Here is a 21,844-nt window from a genome sequence, read left to right on the forward strand (position 1 = left end):
TTTATTTTCTTTATCTATGCCTAATTTTTTTTGTGTAGTCTTGTCCCAACAAACATTTGTTCGTTGTTCTTACTTGTAGGTTTTATGTAATTTTCTTGACCTTTTCTCTCTCTAATCTAATTAAACATGTATAATATAATTTGAATTTTATTACTATATTTTTATATACTAAAATATTTTACGATAAATTCATTTCATGTCCTATGTTTTGTAATAATAATTTGTTGTCTTTTTTTGTCAAGTTCATCAGAATATTATTTGAAAACAGTTAACATTATTGTTTCTTTGGGTTAAAAACACGCTACACAATAAATATCTGTCTTAGTAAATGATGAAGTGTGCTCTTTTTTTAAGTGCATGCAACTCTAGTCATTTATTATACATATAATAATTATCTAGTCTCAAAAAGTATGTGGTCTAAGTGATCTTTTTGATATAACCTGTTTTATTGTTAGCATCTGATATGTATTATTCTTATTGTAATCATATATTGACTACATGTATTATAAATTACAATATACATCAACATAGTTTTTTTATTCCCTGTCTTGAGTTCGGCAACAGGACTGGATTCAGATTACCTGTGTACTAGAGAATATGTGGTAAAATAACTATTAATAATAATTAATAGCAATTATAAATTAAAAAAAGTTAAAAAAATAAATAAATAAAAAAGTTAAGAAAATACATAAACATGAAAAACTGTCAAAGTCTACAGTTGAGAAAAGGCTATGCTCAGAAGTTATTATTATGTGTTTTACTTAATGCGTGGTTAAGTAAAATGATCACTTGAGAAGTTGTTGAGGAATGATTTATAAAGGGTGTTACATAAAATTAAGACAAAATACAGGGTCTTAAGAGTTGTTGTAAGATATTCATTGGAAGTTTTGGATAAACATTTTTCCAGTGCTAACACACTTCTCTTAATTTTGGTCACAATGTCGTTGCGCCAGTGGAAGAATGTAATACCCATTAAGTTCCCAACTTTTCCCTGTGCTTCACAGATATTGATTTTTAGATGAAAAGTTTCTTCATTCTTCTAACTTTTGCATAATTTTAACTTAGAGTTACGTTTACGAGATATGGTAATTTATTTATCTATTTCTTTTTTGTTAATACTAAGTAAGATTAAGTAAATTAAAATAACACAAGTAAAACCTTAGCAAAATTATAATCAATAAGTCCAAGTACATTTTTTTAAGACCATCAAGGTCTAGGTGGTCCAAAGCTAAAAGAAATGTATCGCATATCTAAAGCTAGCTAAGGCGTAAACAAATTTTGCAAGAGAACAAATAAAAAAAAGGAAATAAAGTATATTTCTAAATTATTATAAGCGTGCGCCGAAAAACTTGGGGGTGGGGAGCTAAATCGGTACAACGACTGTCTTTTCTTCATTTGTGCAAGGACGTTTTTTTACCAAAACAATTTCTTAAACTGTAATTTTGATACCCCGTTACTTGAAAACAAAGAGCTTATATGAAGAATGGCATAACAAAAGTCATATTATTTTTGTTCAAAGAATCCGAAGTTAACAGCTTGATCTACTCGTTTTTAATACTCGGTATTTAAATAAAACTTCCCATGGTCATCTAATTATAATTTAAATGCCAATTCAATTCTGTGCACCCGAAAATTGCTGTACAAAAGGTGTCCCAGAATTCACCCCAAGAAGTAATTTTGGTATAAAACACAGTGACACGTTGTTGATGCAATTGTTTATTCTTAGCAATCACTTGTGGATTTGTTGAACCCCAAATCACCATCAAGATGAAAATGAGCCTCATCGCCGACGACGATTTTTTGAAGTTTGTAAGAATCTTTTATGGAATAAACTATAGATAGCTTCTCGAAATGTCCAGTCTTGAATGGATCAAAGAGTGAAAGATACGAAAAAAAGGTATTCTTGATAAAAGCTTTTGCTTCTTTAGAAAATACGAATCGCCATGACGATCTTCAATTTTGTTGTACAGGGTGGGTCAAAAACACAAAAATGTTATTTTGCGTACGAGTAAACATACCTTATTTTGCAAGATTCGAAAAAAAGGCATTCTTGATCAAAGTTTTTGCTTGAAAAAGGAATAAGTCACGTTATCAAAAATTTTATTTTTTGTACAGGGAACAAAGTACGAAACTAAAATATGTCTTATTCAAGTACAATTTTTAAATAATACAAACATAATTACAACAACAATTAAGCTAAAAACAGTAAATATGATGGGGATATCAAATTTCAAAAACACCAGCCTCATATCGAACACATTTTTCTAATTGCTTCCTTTGATATCTGAAGGAATTTCTGATTTCTTCCTGGAATGTTCTGCCATTTAGCATTTCAATATTATTTGGTATTGGAGTGGCATAAACAATTTGTTTTAAAGGGCTCCATAGAAACATATCGGCTATGGTTAAGTCAGGGCTCTCTCCTTCTGAAAACAGTTTTCAGAGTAACTTCTGAAGAAGAGAGCGATATGTCTCTCGAAACGTCAAGAGTTGCATATCGACGACGTGACAACCAGCCCGGAAATCATTCAACCAAAAATCTTTTTTTGGTTGATTAAAGTGTTATTTGAAGGGACATCACAGGAGTTTCTTCTTTTTCTTTTTGAGGTTTAAAACCGAACAAGTTCTTTGAAACTTTTTTATTACCTTGCAGATCGTCATGCAACTTATTGGGATTCTTACAAATTGTTCGCTAAATTGTTTTATGACGTAGCGATCCCCATAACATTTTTCATAAGAGCCTTTTGCTCATTAGATAGTATTTTGATGAGAACTTTACAATCTTTACATTAAATAATTACTTCATTAAATGACAAGTATGTCCTCAAGTGTCATTTTTATTTTAAGAATTACTAGATAGGTACTTTGATTAGAGGTGTGTTAGAAAATACTTAATTAAATTTTTGTTTCCGTGACTCTTATTAATTTTTCAAGCAAAAAATTTCCTTTTTTCGCATCTTGGAAAATAAGGTATGTTTACTCTTACGCGAAATAACATTTCTTTGTTTTTGGTCCCCCCTGTACAACCGTATTTTCTAAAGAAAAAAAAAATGTTATGAAGAATGCCTTTTTTCGTATCTTCCACTTTTTGGTCCATTTGTCCTCTTTTAAACTCAATGCGCGGACATACTGTGTATATAATTTTTATGTCTGTTTTTATTTTCTCTCTATTCCTCACCCACAGGATAAGAAAATGTTAAAGCAAGTTTTTATATTTCAAATTTATTTTGTGTAGGTTGGCGCCCATCAACAATTTTCTTATTCCCTTTAATATAACATCCATTTTAAAATATATAAGGCTTTAGTCCACAGGAGCTGTTTCCCACAATATCATTAGTTAAAACTTTATTTTATCTGGTAGTGACTTCGTAGTAACTGCGGATTATGGCGGAAATACACATACCAGTAAAATAGGTAAGTAACTTGCATGCTAAGAAATGGCATATGCCGGCGGATGGCACACTGCTGATACATTTGCAAGTAAAATGGAATGCCTATATGGCTTATTGGCATCTCAGTAGGTAGCAAGTACATATGCCAGTTTTTCAGTGATCAGAGAGTTTTCTAGTCAGAAAATAATAGGTTAACTATGGAAAATGTGCGAAATGAATTAAACAATATTATCCCATTACTTGTACCTCAATTGGTAGTTAAAAATATTAAGCAACAGAAGATCAGAAGAAAGAAACGAGATATTTGGGTAAAAGACTGGATTAGCAGAAGGGAAGAATATGGAGCAAGCAGTTGTTTGCTTACAGAAATGCGGCTAGAAGATATAAATGGCTACAGAAATCATTTGATAATGCTTCCTGAAAAATTTGATGAACTGTTATTGGAAATTAGAAACAACATTCAGAAAAAAGATACCCATACAGTCATCCAAAGTAGAAAACAAAATCGCTTGTAGTGGTGATAGCTACTGGAGTGCCAGCAACTAGTAGACACGTTCCGACATGCTGCTTGAACTCCGCCGAAACCCCCCGCCTCACATTGCATGCCAAAAAATCAAATGATGTGCAATTTACTTGCGCGCCTTCTACAGGCATGCCTTTTAATAAATGCACATACCAGGAGTTATCTCCTGCAAGCAAGAGGCATGTGTATTTCCGCCTTTAGTAGGTCGCTCTCTGCCAGTAGGCACAAAGCAAAGGAACCCGTTTTTTGCGACTTAGGTGGAAATTTATTATTTTAAGACAAATTAAACTTTTAGCTTTAAGCTGATTGACCCAACACAGTAGCCGCGACATTTAAAAAAATAACACACATTGAGGGTTATATCTCACCCACACTTCACATTCCCAACTGCTTATTATTCAGCAATGTTCTTTGAACTTTGAATATATAGTTTGTTCATGGATATGTTCGGTACAAGGTCTTGTAAAACAAATTAGAAAGGCTCGTTTAGAAAGAAAATTTATTTTATAAAAATTCGANTACAGATTAATACGCACTACAAATTAAAGTAAAAAAAATTGTTTATCTTCCTTGTCAAATCTTTATCTTATACTTGTTGGTATTTAAAAATAACTTAGTAGGTCGCTCTTTGCCAGTAGGCACAAAGCAAAGGAACCCGTTTTTTGTGAATTATGTGGAAATTTATTATTTTAAGACAAATTAAACTTTTAGCTTTAAGCTGATTGACCCAACATAGTAGCTGCGACATTTAAAAAAATAACACACATTGAGGGTTATATCTCACCCACACTTCACATTCCCAACTGCTTATTATTCAGCAATGTTCTTTGAACTTTGAATATATAGTTTGTTCATGGATATGTTCGGTACAAGGTCTTGTAAAACAAATTAGAAAGGCTCGTTTAGAAAGAAAATTTATTTTATAAAAATTCGACAATAATTTTTATTTCCATAAATAATTTAAAACAACAACAATACATCCGCGCTCTTATTAAGGACCCGTTCCAGCGACAATTTCCATGCGCTCTCCATAAAACGAACTGGGAGTATTTCTTATTCTTACACAATGACATAAAAATATAATTTATAAAATAACAACTGGTAAGATGAAACGTGGCAATTTAATTTTGCAACTGGATTAAGTAGTATACCACTAAACTACGGCTAATAAGATAAATCACAATAATACAATCCAGTTTCTGCTCTTAAGCACGAGTGGTCACAACCTCTGGATCATCTCCTGCATCTTTCTTCTTTTCTTCCTCTACTTGCGCCTCCGGTTGGTCCCACGACTGGCGCGCGCCCGATCCGAAGATGACGTAGAATGTACAGCAACCGGCGTAGACGCATGCAGCAGTTATGAAGACGGTCCTCCACTTAGCTATGCTTGGCTGTGGAAAAAATACACATAAGAATTTTGTTACAATTTACACCATCAAATTTAAAAATGAAAATCAACTAAAATACTTCACCTGAAAATGATAAAATAATGGTTTCGCTTTAGATAATTTGTTCAAAAAATACATCAAGACATATTTCATTAATAAGAAAAAAGGATCATGTAGGCATTTAAAAAAAAACAGAAATTCTCTTTGTGATATATGACGATAGAGAACTTGTGGGAATATCGACTGCTATCAATATAATTCAAATCTAATCAAAATATGCAAAATTGTTCTCTTACACCAGGGAAATTAGCGAAAATAAAAGGGAAACTCGAAAAAAGTCCTATCCGCGAGATTATTGTAAAATTGTCTAAAGGAACATAATACAAGACATCTCTCATCTCGTGAGTCAAAAACTTTTATTAGCTAACTTTTCTATTTAAACAAATAAGTGAGGAAAACTGTTTTTCACTTTGCGGGGAAAACCGTCAATTTTAGCGAAATGTTACGCACAGACAGCTTATAGGGAGTAAAATTATCTACAAAATGAGATTGGTTAAATTAAAATCGGTTAATAAACAAAAAAGTTATTGCAAAAAAACAAGAAAAGTGCCCATTTTTTCATTTGTTTATAACTATCGCATTTATTGTTAAAATTTTATAAAACCTATGACAAGTTGAGGGTTTTGTCATACTTCAAAAGTGTGCCAAAAGTGGGCGCTGTAGGTGCGATAGTTTTCGCACAATTCTATTTGTTTATAGCGGAGGCTCCAAAAGTTATGAACTTTATGCCTCTGTACAGGCCTTAATTTTCAATCAAACATGATTCTGAAAGCGTCATTGTAGTCTTAAAGACGCAATTAAGCGACCTATTAAAAAATATCGCCGCTTTTTTGACATTAACATTCTCAAATTGTGCATTAAAAAACCGTGCGTTTTTCGCTTATAAACAATTTGAATAACATTGTTGCTATTTATGCTATCTCACCGAAAATAGGTGCAATGGATAGCTGGAAAAAAAATACAGTTTTAAAATAAAAAAAGTGCCCTCTACGACCAACAGGAGCCAAGATAAGAATCTTTTTTTAAAAAATCGTAGCGCAATTGTTTATAAATATTAAGACTTGAATTTTTCGCAAAATAAAGTTTACGACGTAAACTACGATTTCCCGTGAATTGCATTGAAAAATGTGGAAAATTAACGACTCACGAGCCCTTTAAAGAGAAGGTACTCGCTAAGTAAACTGTCCGGCGGCCGGCGGCGTGGTGGTGGGGGAAGCTCGTCCAAGCGAGTCGCGCGCGCGAGAAAAGTGAAATCCAAAGTTCAAATTGATGCGCGCTGTAAAATTTTGCAATATCTCGCCTTCTATTCATTGTAGAAACTTCTTTTTTTTTTTTTAAACTGGGGTAGCTCGACGAAAAAATAACAATGGGCATATTTACGAATTCGTAGAATAGCCCTGAACCCCAGAAAAAATGCATCTTTTATAATTATTTTTTTTTAATTTACAAAAATGTCAAAAATTTTTGTTAAACGAAATATTAATTAAAATTTCAATTTCGGAATTATTTTACTATTATTAAATAAATAAATGAAGCTATCGTTCATTTAAAAAGTTATTTTTTTTACATATTAAGGCAAAGTAAACTTGTTTTTTCAACATTTTGTTAGCTATTTAATTACGATTTAAATGTAAAATTAAAGTAAAAATTCACAAATTATTTTCAAATTATTATTTATTGTTAAAAAATTTTAAAAAGAATAAAAAGCAGAATAATTCGAAAGTAAAACGAAATTATACTATTTGTAAAAAACTTTCTACGTGGAATTTAAAAACGGTACGTTACCAAGCATTTGTAAGTTTTTCAAAGATTTACAATGACAAATACTTAATCTAGAGTCTCTCCTAACCTTTAAGTAGTCGATATTCCTCCACTTTCTCTAATGGTTCAAAATAATGCTTGAAACAAAGTTTACATAAAGCGAATATTAAAAGTTAAGAAATGCAGTGATGAATCATTTAAAGACAAACATTTTCAATCAAGGAAGATTTTTTGAAACTAAATTTGATTTGAAAAGAGAAATCTGAAATTATTTATACTACAATGGAAAATGTGCACTTCGCTGATTATATTAAAGTATCTACACGTGTGCGATTGAAGATTTCAAGATATTTGTAGACGGGTTGGTATTTTGAGTACCAGTAAAAACTTGATTAATTAATCAGATGGAAGATTATATGATGCTTGTAAATAATTTCACAAGTAGACCTACTGTGACGTGCCTTTGCAATGTCTATAATAAAACATTATAACCACACTTTCGTTCAAAATTAAAACAGACTGCGATATATTGTCGGTCTATAACTGGCAGTGATAAGGTTTATAGGCTCACGTCATAACAATCCTTAGAAACCATGGTATTTTGAACAAGGGCCAGTATTTGTTGATGTAAAATTCTTTCCTACTACATATTAATTAAAGTCTTAATATTTTCAATGCACTCTGCATTCTTTAGTGTTATTTTGTGCTGAAGGTGCAGATTATTACAGATTAATACGCACTACAAATTAAAGTAAAAAAAATTGTTTATCTTCCTTGTCAAATCTTTATCTTATACTTGTTGGTATTTAAAAATAACTTAGTGTTTGTCGAGTATTCATTCAAGGCCCTGAAATCATCATATAGCAAAAACAATCTAATATATTTATTTCTATACAGGATGATTCACAACTTATCAAAAAAACTTTGGGAGTAGACGCGGCACGAGAAATGGAGTCAATATCGTCAAAAATTTTTTGTAAAATGCTTATACCCACTAAACACGAAACGTAAATGAAACGTTGCAAATGAGATGTTTTACTGAACATTTGAAACATTAACTAGAAACGTTTCTGTTTCATTACAGAAATGTAGCACTTGAACACTTATTTAGTGAAACATAGCCGAAACGTTACAATTGAAGAGAGTTTGAAACATTACTCGAAACATTCCCTTTCGATCTCGGAAACATAACAGACGAACAACCCTTTGCTATTTTTGCTTATCTTATGGAACATTCGGCATTAGTTAAATTTTGCTCTCAATCCCCAATCCTTCTCAAGCGTTAGTTCATTTGCCTTTGTTATATAAAGACATAATTAGAAAAAAAAATGTGGTAGCATATTTATAACACAAGTCTAGAAAAAATGTATGTTCGTGACTTGCGTAGACTGCGCGTAACAGCCCGAGTTTATTTGTTTCCCGTGTGTCGTTTCAATTCGTATTATGTTAGGTTAGGTTTGCGGTTTGTCAGTTTGCTTGGTTTCGTTGTTATTCATCTTTACTTTGACGCTATTTTATGTGATAATTTGTAGTGTGTGCAGTTGTGGTTATTGTAAGGTGCATATAAAATAATGAATATTGATGCAAAATGTTTAAAACGATATGTGTAGAGATTTCCAATTTTGCGTCACATCTACCTAAATATAGTTATACCCACTACCTATTACAGACAAGAGGACAAGGGACAAGAACTAAGAAAATGGAACAACAACTATACGTTTCGATATAATTTGAAGAGCAACTACTTAGTCAGTGAGAACTATTTGAAATATGGATGAATCAAGTGAAATAGACGTCATTTATTTTATATTTTGTACAAATGTTTATATTTGTTTATGTGTATAGGCATGCTTAAATAAAAGAGTTTAGGTATACCTACAGATATTTACTTTGTCAAGATATCATTTTGTATCCTTATTTCTGCTGTATAATTTATTATTATTAAAAGGATATATGTAATATTGACCATGCGTAGAAGAAATTATAACTTTATATTATTTTTCAGTAATGTTATTTGTTTTTCATGTACCTACCATTTTAAGATTCATAATCATAACTAACTTTTTCTAATTATCAGTTCGTCATTGTTACCATATTCATGAAGGTCTCAACATTAGAAAATTTCCATTTCAGAAGCGTATTTGAACTATATAAAATGTGTAGCTTTTTTTTAATGCTTCTGATATTGTTTTGTGATATTTTTATTTGTACGATGAATGGCAAAATTCATAATCCATATTAGAAACTTTTTTCAGTGGCTTCTCAAAAAGAAAGAAATTCTTAGTAAAAGTTGCCGCATCCCCAAACTAGAAGAGCATATTTATTTTTTTTAATATACAATGTAACTTTTTTTAGTTCGAATTAAGTCATTCACAATACAAATAAAAATATCACAAAGGAGTATTAGAGATATTTAAAAAAATACTCACACTATTTATACTATTTCAAAAACGCTTTTGAAATGAAAATGATCTAAAGTTGAGAGCATTATGAGAACAATATGGTAATAAAATTATTATGTTACTCAAACATTTCTGAAAATATACTGAAACGTAAAACAAAAATATCGAGGGCATAAATGGAACATAAAAAGAATGTTACTGAAACCAATTTTTTGAAACGTTTCATTGGAAACGTATTTTGGGGAGGACATCTTGGGCTTCTAGAACGTTACCAGAACGTTGCATGGATTTTTTATGAAACGTTTCAAGAAAAATGGAAACGTTTCTGAAACATGTCAGAAACTGAAAAATGTTTAGTGGGTAGGTTCCGAGAAAAAAATTATTGAAGTTGTATTACTTTCAACCATTACATAGCTGGACAACAGTAGTCTTTAGCATCATTGCCACGTGGCTTAAGCGACTCCGAATACTGAAATCCGTTTTTACAATCGTCGTTGCAAGTGTTTACAAAAGTTTTTTAGTAGTTAGTGTCAAAAATGGCTTGCGTGTATAGCAATTCGGAGTTGATGGATATCATTTTAATTTACGGTGAAGCAAGACAACATTTGTGATAGTTTGTAGAAACTGAGTACGACGGACCCAAATGTGTTTATACGTCGGTGGACAAAATTTTGAACAGATGTTGTAACATCATGTATGTCAAATTATTTTATTATTTTTGATTTTTTCTTTACAAAATTGTATTTGTAATAGTCCCCTGTACATCCAAATTTTTTTTTTCTAAGTTCTGAATCACCCTAAATCCTCATGTCGTCTGCTAAGAAGATACAAGACAAAAAGTTACACCCATCACAAATTAACAGTAAAAATAAGAATGGTTCTACATTTGAACTTGTGGAACACCAGAACTACTCTACTCTAGTAACTTAGGTTTTGCTTAAATTGACTACATGTGAGCAGAAATGGTTTAACTCAAAGACCAAATTTCGTAACTAAAACATTATTCGACCATTTTGGAGAAGTTTAAATGCAAGTTTAAGTGCAACAAGAGTTCTGTTTAAACCACATGTCTTCAAAGGCAGCGTAAAATAAAAATTTCAGTCTACGAACAACTTGCATTTATCTATGGAAGAAAACTTTCCAAAAACATGGAATTTTTCCGGCGATAACATCCAGAGTAGTATAAATTGTAGATTAGCTTATCTCATCACCACACACTTATTGAAAAATATTTTTCACTACAAATGATATCAAAATTATGCGACATATTTCGAGTATGTCCGACGAAATGAAATACTCACCGTGCCAACCACGACATTCCCAGCATAAATCGGGGCAAGCAGCCCAGCAAGGTTAGCCAAGCAGTTGGTGAACGCCATCAGGATGCCGGCAAACTGTGGAGAAATGTCCAGATGGTTGACTTTGAAACCGGAATAGATACCGCCATTAAGTCCAACTCCAACAGTGAGGAGGGCCACGGTTAACCATTTATCACAACCCGTAAACGATACAGCTAGCAAAGCAATAGCAGGACCATACTGACCTAGAAATTTCAAGGAGGTTTCAAATCTGCGCACTTTCATTGCGGTGAAGTCTTACCAATTCCATTGATAAGTTTTCGTACAATAGTATGAGTGAAGTATGGCTTGGTTAACATCCAGTCGGCTACGTGACTAATGAAGATGGAGAATATCCACATAGCTAAGTACGGTAAAGCAGACAGGATTCCATTCTACAAGAAAAATAATAAAATTGGTGAAATAAGTTGAACTATGAAATAAATATTCGTGGTTATCATATTCATCAAAATAACAGTAAGGGGTGATGTTATTCAAGATATTAATTAATTTTCTTATACTGTTTGATCAGAACATATATAAATAAGATAAAAAAAGTGTCCGACGGTTGATTTACAGTCCGTGATAAAAAAAAATTCCGACGGCAATTATGCGCTCTCTAAACGAATCGACCAATATTTATCTCGGAAGTTCAGTGTTTTTAATTGCATTTTTGCGTTGACTCATTACTCTATATTAAACAAATTCATGGGGTTGTAGGTTCTCTAGTAGAGATTTTGTTATAAGTGCAGGCGCCCAAAGAAAATTTACTGTGCCTACGAGTTCTAAAATTCACACAAGAAGTAATTTTGATAGAAATCACAGCCCTTCTGAATTAAAAATTGCAGTTATGAGGTTTTAAATTGTATAAAAAGTCGGCCGCTCTTTTGTTGCTGAGAGGTAAACTTGCATCTTTTATTTTCTTTATCTTTCTTAATGTAGATGTGTTTTATTTTCTTATTGGTCTAATCAGCATGACTGGCAAGTCCGTGACCTCTCAGAAAGTGAATTAAGCGTTTCGATTACTTTGGATTCTATAACTTCTATGTTAAGTTTTTTACTTTCGGAGCAACTATAACGTCTACACAGGGCACTAGTGAGACAAACAAGTATACTGTTCTAAATTTCTGTTGTAGAGTTACAACCAAACTCGCTCGAAGCGTTCTCACTTTTCATGAGGCTGTAGTCTTATTAGACCCTTGACATTTCTTTCGCTCTCTTCACAGGAACAGTGTTTTTCCGAAGGAAGCGATAGGTTCCTTGAAACGTCAAAAAGTCTAAACTGATGACGCAACAGCCAGCCCGGAAATTGTTTAACCATAATGATCTAATTGAGAGTTGATTAAGAAGAAAAAAATGAGGCACCAATCGATGTCGATGACCCACTAATCCATCTTGATTGATTTATAATGAATAAATAAGTAAAGTGATAGGTAACTAAATCTGTGTTGGTGAAAAATAACTTGGAATTAAAAAAATTGCTGGAGATATTACCAATTCGCATATTGGCAAAATTTATTTTCTATTTGATACCTCTCGCTGCTTTGCCGATGGACGCAAAAATTAAAAATATAGTAATTTTACCCCAGTTTTGAAATTCCGGCGTTCTTAATATTTATGTTCGTATTTTCCAAATATCCTACATAGGCTGTTGATTATAGGATGTTAAAAGGAACTATAACCTTCAAGATATTTTATTACATGAATCGTTCAAATGGTCAATTTAGATGAAAAAACTGGAGATAGGGGTGAAAATGCACCCCTTCTATTTTTTTAATTATAGCTCGAAAACGAAGCAAAATTTCGCTATAGTTCATATGAAGAAATATTTAGAGAATTGAATTTTCCATCGAAATCCCTTATTTAAAAAAAATTGAAAGGAAAATTTTATGCAAAAAATCGCTAATAAGTTATTTAAAAAAAGTAAAAAATTAGTTTTTTTTTACTTTTTTGCCTCTAGTTTTTTTTTTCTTTTGAGTAAAGATAGGTATAGGCATTGCTTTATAGAAAAAAAGTAGTTACAATTTCCTTCAAAATAAGAGGTTGTAAAATATTTTTAGATGAAAATTGACCGATATAAGGCTGCTTAAACTTTCAATTAGCCAATTTTTTTAATTTCGTCGCGTTTACCCTTATAGTTTTAATTCTCATTTTTTGCAAAAAGGAAGGAAATAAGACGTTCAAGGATTTTCATCACGTGACTTGTTCGAGGGGATATTTAAAATGAAAAAACCGCGGGGTTAAATTAGAGGGTTGAAATTGAAGATTGAAGGGTGAAAATGCCCTTTTGCAGTTTCTTAAATATAGCACGAAAACGAAGCAAAATTTCGTTATAGTTCATAGGAAAAATTTTGTAGAAAATTGAATTTTCCATCGAAATGGCTTATTTAAAAAATTTAAAAGAAACATTTTATGCAAAAATCGTTAATAAACAATTTTAAAAAAGCAAAAAATAAGAAGTTGTGAAAATCTTTATTATTAACAAATGAAACTTTTGAAATAATTTTTTATTAAGTAAAGATCCAATTTGTTGTAAAAATAATAAGATTTATAACCATTATTATGTTAAAAACGACGAAAATCTAAAAAATATTTAAGTTTGACCGGTTATAACTCGGTCAATAATAAGTCCAAAAATTCAAAATCATTTTGAAGGGAATCTCATCTAGTTTTTTTGTACAAAAATTTTCTTTGCCTACTTCTACTAAAAAAGAAATTAGAGTCAAAAAAGTAAAAAATAAATAAAAAATATTATTTTTTGCTTTTTTAAAATTGTTTATTAACGATTTTTTGCATAAAATTTTTCTTTTAAATTTTTTAAGTAAGCCACTTCGATGGGAAATTCAATTCTCTAAATAATTTTTCCTATAAACTATAGTGAAATTTTGCTTCATTTTCGAGCTAGAATTTAAAAATTGAAAGGGGTGCATTTTCACTCCTACTTTCAATTTCCACCCTTTAATTTAATAGAACTCGGTTTTTTCATCAAAAATGAAACCTTTGAACGATTCATACAATAAAATTGCTTGAACGTCATAGTTCGTTTTAACCCTGTTTTTTTGGATATAATTAATACAGGGTGATTCACAAATGGTGACCAAAAATGAAACCTCGTATTCTTTGGTGAATTTTAAGGGGAGTCTTTCCTTTTTATCTAGGACGCTCCATTAAAAAGATACAGGGTGTTAAACTTTAAAAAATATTTTTAATATTTTTTAAATAATTTAAATAATTTAAAAACTCCGATCCTCCGATACCCTGTATCTCCGCCACTGGAGCATGTAAATTTTAGGAAAAGCCCTCAGATTTTGGACAATGTTTATATAAATACATGTGCCCAATTTCAAATTATTTCACTTACTAGTTTTTAAATTATTTAACACCCTGTTTAACGAAGCATCCTAGATAAAAACTTTATAGGGAAAACTCCCTTTAAAATCCACCAAAGAATACGAGGTTTCATTTTTGGTCAACATTTATGAATCACCCTGTATAATCAGATTTTTTAAATTTTCGTATAAGTTTTTCTGTTGGTTAAGAAGCTAGTAGGTATGCGAGAAATTCAATTTAATTTGCATTATTACAGAAAATCACCACCTACCCGCCATAAACAAGGGAAGTGGACAGCATATTTCTATTTACATTTACATTAAAAACCTAAATATGATTTTTTAACTTAATGTAAACAACGATAAGTAAACTATTACACTAACAATTTTTTTATTATGTTGAACCACTGACATACCGATTATCCTTGAAAATTTGCTTGTTATTTAATACATTATCATCTGTGAGATTAGTGAATAAATAAATAATGTCGGACAAACTTTTTGATCAATATACATAAATAATTAACGAGTAAATTATACTGTCAGAAAATTAACTCTTCTTTTTCTGTATTATCACTTTGACGTCATTACGAATTAAGTAAATATTAAACAAATGTACCAAAAAACAAAAACTTACATCTTTAATACTGAAATGATGGACTTGTTTCATATAAGTAGGCAGCTCGGTCATGAGCGTCTCATAACCATAATTGTGTCCCATATGGGCCAGGAGGATAGCCCAAAATGGCATCGATTTCACAATGGCCTTCCAAGGAATAGGGGGAATCTGCAAACCGAATACGCGATTATTAGGAAACCAACTCGTTTTCTTGAAGCCTTACCGGAACTCCAATTTTGCTTCCCAACTCTTTCTGGATGTACAGTCTCTCTTCCGAGTCCATACGAGTATTAGTCTCGGGATCTTCAAAGACGAAAATGAGGAAGAAGACGCACCAAACAGTTCCCACAGCTCCAAAAACGTAAAATATTGAGGGCCATCCCAAAGCGCACTCGGAAAGAAGACCGCTCAGAGGCATCGATATGACCGTTCCAAACTGTGCTCCTAGAAATTACAAAAAACTTACGTCATAACCGTTTAACTTCCTCGTATGAAAACAATATGAAATCGAGAATAAACTTCATATTGTCAACATGTAACTGAAAACTGTATTTCCATAAGTTCTATATTTCTATATAATAAATTTCAAGAAATATTTTGATACTTATTATTGAAAAGAAAAAATTTTCTTGAAAAATATTGCATGCCTATTGTAAGTTTCGTTCAGGTGCAATACAACAAATTTTGGAATATACAGCCTCCAGTACAGTCCACTAAGTATTAATTTAACAATATTTGTTGTTTATGTACTTAAAATATGTAATATCTCAAACACTGCAGTAGCTGATTTATCTGCTTTATAACTTGTCATTAAACTTTCAACGAAAACAAATCATTGCACAATAAATCAATTGTTCATTTGTATTCTTTTCTAGCCAGTTCTTATTTTGTAGATAGTTCACTAAACATACTGACAGAGGATTTACAGAATTGATATATCATATTTCTATGACATAATTATTAATTTTAAACATTTTAAGTATGTTGTAAGTATATCGCTATTATCTACAAATAAATTCCTTTGGCAACTAATCATAAGTGGCAATTTATCCAATACATACATGTTTTCATGTAAATCCTCCGTTTGTGGAAACACTCCTTTCACTAATCGTAACAATATATTTATTAGCAAAGCTTAAATATGATAAATAAAAATTAATGAAAAGTAAAATTTCCCCAAACTTTGTTCCAAAAAATCCAAGTATGAAGATGATTACAAAATAAAAGTAGATACCTATTAAGCAACAAAGCTTATCTGTTCTAGATAACGACCTATAGCAGAACTAGGATGCATTTTTTCAACTTTGCCGGCATAAATTTACATATAAACAAATAAAACACCAGGCCCTTTTGTAATAAAACGACAATTGCCTAGTGTTTTCAAACAAACCTCTCAAACTCAGATACATATTTATGCCGCTTCTCAACATACCATGGCCGGTCATATATCAGCGGAATTTGTTTATGGATTCGATCTACCGGATCGAGTATCTAGTAGTATCGATTTTGTTAGAAAGGGTCCTGAATTGAGGTCATTAGCAGATCTAATGCATAGCCAGACCAATTCTCCCAAAGGTATAGTATGGTCATCCATTTACTTTGAAAGAATTGGTCCATGCAAGGCAGTTGCATCGATTCTTTCATACTTTATATCATTTATATGATGATGAAAAAATAAGAGAAATAATTGGATCTGCAATAATTTTGATGCAGTTGCTTGCCATGCTAATTTACCTATAAGCAAAGAAAATGGTTAAAATGTTTCAAGAATTGGAAACCAAGAGACTAAAAATAGTCTACATTTGTTAATTTGTATATTTCATTCACTGGAAATGCACGTCATATGTAGAATGTTTTATTTGTAGAACAGATCAAGTCCATTTACTATGTAGTTGACAAAAATCAGATCGGAGTAGCCGGTTGAAGTTGATCAGTTTTTATAATGATACGACAGACTTAGTCGTCAACTAGAATGGAACATTCGATCGGAATTTTTTTGTAGACTTGTTCCAGAAAGAATCAAATCCAACAAATCTGCTGGCGTATGGCCGGCCATTAAGATATAAAAAAATAAAAACTGCCTATACTGCGAATTAGTTATAATCAAACCACTGCATTGCCTACATACCCATACAGTTATCGTAAAATATTTTCTACTACTATAATGCCATCTCTCGAAATTGCAGAAGTATAATACCTGCATAAACGAAAGCGCCCATTCGACTTCTCTCATTAGGGGGGATCCATTTTGCCAGAAGAGCGTGTGTGCATGGGACAATAGGGCCCTGACCAGAAAGGTACGATTGAAAACCAATACCAGGTACGAAAGTGAGAGTTCGAATATATTTTTGTCTCTATTTCTGTCTAATAGCCATTTTTGTCCCAAATAGGAAATACACGATTGCCATTAAAGTGACAAAAATAGGTCTCTCACTTTGTACTTGTTAAAATTGCCTACTCACCTCACCGAGGCCTTGTATAAACCTCACAGTTATCAGCCACCAAATACCCATATTCGCAGCTACCGGTACCAACAGACCAAACACGGAGTTGATCAGCATGCCTACTCCCAGAAAGTAGATATTTCCATATCGTTTTGATAATATACCAAAAGGAATCTGAGTTATCACATATCCATAAAAAAATGAACTCAAGACATAACCCTGGATATCTGTCTCCCACAGGAATTCTCCATCGGATTCACTACTTGAGGTCTGAAATGAATATTTATATGGGTAGGTACAACATCTTGCTGAAATGACTTGCATTTTCTAAATGAGTTGACGTTGCTAAATTTAAATATTCCAGTTTTTACGAAGGTTTTCTCGGAAAACAATAGTGCGATAAAACGTACACGAGCAACAGTTTTCAACGTTGCGGTTTGCTGCTAGTTATAAAAACAATTAAAAACCAATATCTTTCTTGTAAAGGATTTCTATACAGTCCAATTTGTATTGATGTAATATTTATTTTAAACAAAGCAATCAAGAATGCAAGTAAATACTTGTTCAGAGTAAAAGCCTACAATAGTTGTACTTACCGTTGTATTATCAGCGATCACTCCACATTCGTCATCAACAGATGAAGACTCAGAATCACCAGATATGGCTGTATGGTTAACCATAGCCACTATGGCTACAGACATGTTTGTCCTCATGATGTACGCGTTGGCCATTCCCAGGAAAAGCATGAATGTGACAAAGTGTCTCGCCCCAAACCTTCCTAAGAATCCTGCAACAAACATAATAATTGGTCAGTTTCTTAAATATTTTTTTTATCAAAGTAAAAGAAAGAGCTATGTAACAGTGCAGATCAAAGAATTTTGGTTACTAAAAAAAATCAGTCTCTACTTCAGTCAGTATTCTAACCTTGAAATAATCAAGTTCCATGATTAAAACTCTCCCCTGTGATACATTTAAATCTGTAGTATGCATCAAACATGCATTTTTATCGACAAACTAATGACAAACGTGACAATTAAATAATTAAAGAAGGGAACTGAAAGGACTTAGGGCCGGTTTTTCACTTTTTTTTCTTATGTTTTAGTGGAGAAGCAATAATTTTCATTTAACATGCAAGCTTTTAACAAAGAATGAATTTATAAATTCGTTTTTAACTTTTTTTTCTTTACTAATCTATGAAAACTCCAATACAAAAAGTAACAATTAGTTAACCAGAGATTGAAAAATCGGCCCTTAAATGTTTAATAGTTAAATTAAGAAATAGTTAAAGCAAAACATTCATGGCTTCAAGAAATGACTTTCCTATATTCAAAAGGGAGATATTTAGTTTTGCGTAATTAAGGAGCGCATTAATTTACCGCAGCGATAAATTAGTTTCCAGTTATTGATATAAAATTCAAAGCGGTTGGATACCTTACTCTGACGACATAACTTCCATCATTTACTTTGTCAGTATACATTTTTATTAATTGAAGACTTGTACCTCAACCACTTTAATACAATGTTTTACATTTTGTAACTCCCAAATCCGAATTGATCCTCATCGCCTAGCAACTAAATTATGTCAATATTTCATTTACCTGGTACTAAAATTTTGTCACTGTGCCAGGCAGCATTTTTAACTCAATCTACAAATCTTGCAACTGACTCAAAACAAATTTGAAATAAATACAACCGACCTACGTTAAGGTAAATAATTAGAATCTCGGATCCGATACCTACGTAGCTAATTTATAAGCATTAAATACATATTAAGTGGTGTTAATTTGGTAAGAAAAACTTATTTGTAACGTGGTTTTAAAATTAAGTTTATCTAAAGAATAATATAATAAGGTTCCCGAGGTTATTAAGACCCGCCATAACTATATAACAGCTAAGTACAATCTGCTGGCTATCTATAATATCTGGAACACTTAAAATTGATCCTCCAAACTTTTACGCATCACTTTGAGGAAAGGAATGTTTTCAAATCATCATCAGCAATTAAATTCAAACTTATCTAAACTATCTGTTCCCATATTTATGCGTTTTACTTTCCACTACACTGTCTTATATTCAGTCTTACTCCAGTGTCTACTAAAACAAGAACAACGTTGAAATACTTTCTATCATTACTCATTTCTTAACTTTATGGGAATTTTTCTATTCTGGTGACCAAAATACATTAAACGTTTTGCAAATGGGCTCATTCAGCAATTTTTTTCAGCACTGATAAAGATAAAGTTGTGGTTTTTATTAAAAAAAAATCCATAACCATTAACAAACCTACTTCTGGCAAATTAGAAGAATCTGTTTTTACAAAATTTACTTCCATTTTTTAAATTTAATATGCAGAAACGCTAAAACATTCTGTAGATGTAGAAACTCATTTGGAAGTAGCGCCAAGCCGGTTGACCGTCCCATGCGGTGACGTCACTGCATTGCTGAGACAAATCTTCGCATTTTAAAAATCATATAGTTTGAAAACCGTTCAACGGATTGTGTTGAAATTTTCAGAATCGCCTAATCATATTTGGTGTAAACAAAATAAGAACATTTTTGAAAATTTACAGAATGACCACATTATTTTCAATCCATATTCTTAGCAAGTAATTTTTCTACGAGTCACTACAACAATCCTCAACGTTTTTCAGTTTAAAGATACGTTAGAAGCAATTATAATGTTGATAAACGACATTGCAAAATAGTTTAAAAAGTTTCAAATGTATTGATTTATTCTCAATGGCCGCCAGAATAGCACTGATTACAACTGATAATTAGGTTTTATTATGAGCACTGTTAATATTGTATTGTACATAAAATATAGGTAGATAAATACCTATAGATTATATAAAAGTACGTAATTTGTAAATGTAAATTATTGCACGCTTTTTAGAGAACAAAAAATAGTTTACAGGTAAAATTTAAAAGAAAAAAATGTTTTTATGATGATCTTTTCTTGACGTTTTTTTTTCATAAATGCAACTGTAAAATATCAAAATTATGTTAAAAAACAACATAATTTATAAAATTATATAAATATTATTAATCAGTTTCTCATATTTTCTCCGATTGGAAGAGAGATATCCAGCCAGATCAAGCACAAATTTTTCAAGTTTAAAATATCAAAGGTCTCCCTAGGAAGTTGATCAGCTGATTGTCATATGGGTTGTGACTATCTCGAAAACAATTGCGGAAATTAATGTTCGAAAAATAAACACATTCGGTATATAACATTTACGTTTACAGACACCGAGAGACATAATTCGTTTTCGTTAAAGTGAAAGAAATCCCGAAATTCTGCATTGAGATTTATTACCTATCATACCCGGCTAATAAGGAACTCTTAGATTATTTAATGGCTCTACTGACTTAATTACTGCAACCAACTAACATCTTCTGTATCGTATTTCGTAAGACCTAAGCAACTGTGTTGCATCCATGTCTTCCGGCATAAATAACAAAATCAATCTTCTTCTTGGAACTTGATATCTAAGAACTGCAACATTTATTACAATTTTTATCCTAAACAGATTGAGCAACAAACACGCTACTTCTATGTACTGTAAATGGGCAAGTCGGTTGTATTTAGCGAAATTAAAATTGTCTTAACTTCGCAAATAACAGTACAATTACCATTTGAATAGATATTGAATCGAACGACATGATTTCATGGTAATTAGCGTGCCCTTGTGTATTGTCATGGGTACGAAATATAAAAAAATGTATGATGCACAGGATATCCGATCTACTGTGATCTGACCAAATATAATCCGCTTCAATGTCAAAATAATTAGAATCAGAGCCTGCGAGTCTTCACTGAAGGTTTAATTGACGATTTACAAATTCATGTATAATGTACATGTGTACGATGACTGTAATTTAACATCAATAACGGATCTATAAGATTGACATCGACCATTTAAATTTAATTTTACATGATAGTCGCAAATGACACCACCAGAAAATCTACTATTAAACATTTTTCGATCAACATTTTATACATATATCTATTTTTTTCTACTTGAATTTATACCGAGATGCAACAAAACCCTCGACAAGTTGAGAATAAAAGAAACGTGACATTCCATGATTGAAATCTGAACGATATAAAAATATATCAGAACAACCTATTCACACATTTCAATCGACATTTGCAAATATAAATATAATCTGATATTTTGGTATATACATGGTTTCATTATATTTCAGCTGCTTTCAAAGACATAGCAACTTAAAATCAAATAGCTAATACAAAGTAATAATATATAAGTTCAGTGATGTAGTTTTCACCTTGGTTTTCACACTTACACTAGTATATACATGTAAATCACGTTTAAAAGTGCCAACATTTTGGCTTGACAGATTTGGATAATAAATTTGACGAAAATTCAATTTTTTTCCATTGCTGATGTTGACAAAAAAGTTTGGCAAATTATCTTCCAATGCTTAGCGTTACGGTCAGATGGTACGGACGGCATATCATCACTTTAAAGAATCCCTTCAGGAAACTGGTTAAACAAACACAGACTACTTAGATTATTGCAGATGGTGAGCAATACAAAAAGATAAATGATAAGAAGGTATCTCGG

At 31.7% G+C, this 21,844-nt stretch overlaps 1 protein-coding gene across 2 annotated transcripts in view; it reads right to left on the reverse strand.

Annotated features, from left to right (window-relative positions):
• Positions 1–4,812: 4,812 nt before the first annotated feature.
• Positions 4,813–21,844, reverse strand: part of LOC108905181 (putative inorganic phosphate cotransporter) — a 121,095-nt gene continuing 104,063 nt past the window's right edge. For both annotated transcript variants that reach the window (XM_018707966.1, XM_018707965.2), the window contains exons 2-9: positions 17,852–18,042; positions 17,274–17,525; positions 17,009–17,096; positions 15,035–15,255; positions 14,830–14,979; positions 11,126–11,258; positions 10,828–11,069; positions 4,813–5,306 (exon numbers count right to left, since the gene is read on the reverse strand). In XM_018707966.1, the coding sequence (XP_018563482.1) occupies positions 5,121–5,306; positions 10,828–11,069; positions 11,126–11,258; positions 14,830–14,979; positions 15,035–15,255; positions 17,009–17,096; positions 17,274–17,525; positions 17,852–18,042 (1,463 nt within the window). In that variant the 3' untranslated portion in view covers positions 4,813–5,120. The remainder of the gene's footprint in view (positions 5,307–10,827; positions 11,070–11,125; positions 11,259–14,829; positions 14,980–15,034; positions 15,256–17,008; positions 17,097–17,273; positions 17,526–17,851; positions 18,043–21,844) is intronic.

Source organism: Anoplophora glabripennis, unplaced genomic scaffold (genome assembly GCF_000390285.2).
Source record: "Anoplophora glabripennis isolate ALB-LARVAE unplaced genomic scaffold, Agla_2.0 scaffold54, whole genome shotgun sequence".
Taxonomy (NCBI): Eukaryota; Metazoa; Arthropoda; class Insecta; order Coleoptera; family Cerambycidae; genus Anoplophora; species Anoplophora glabripennis.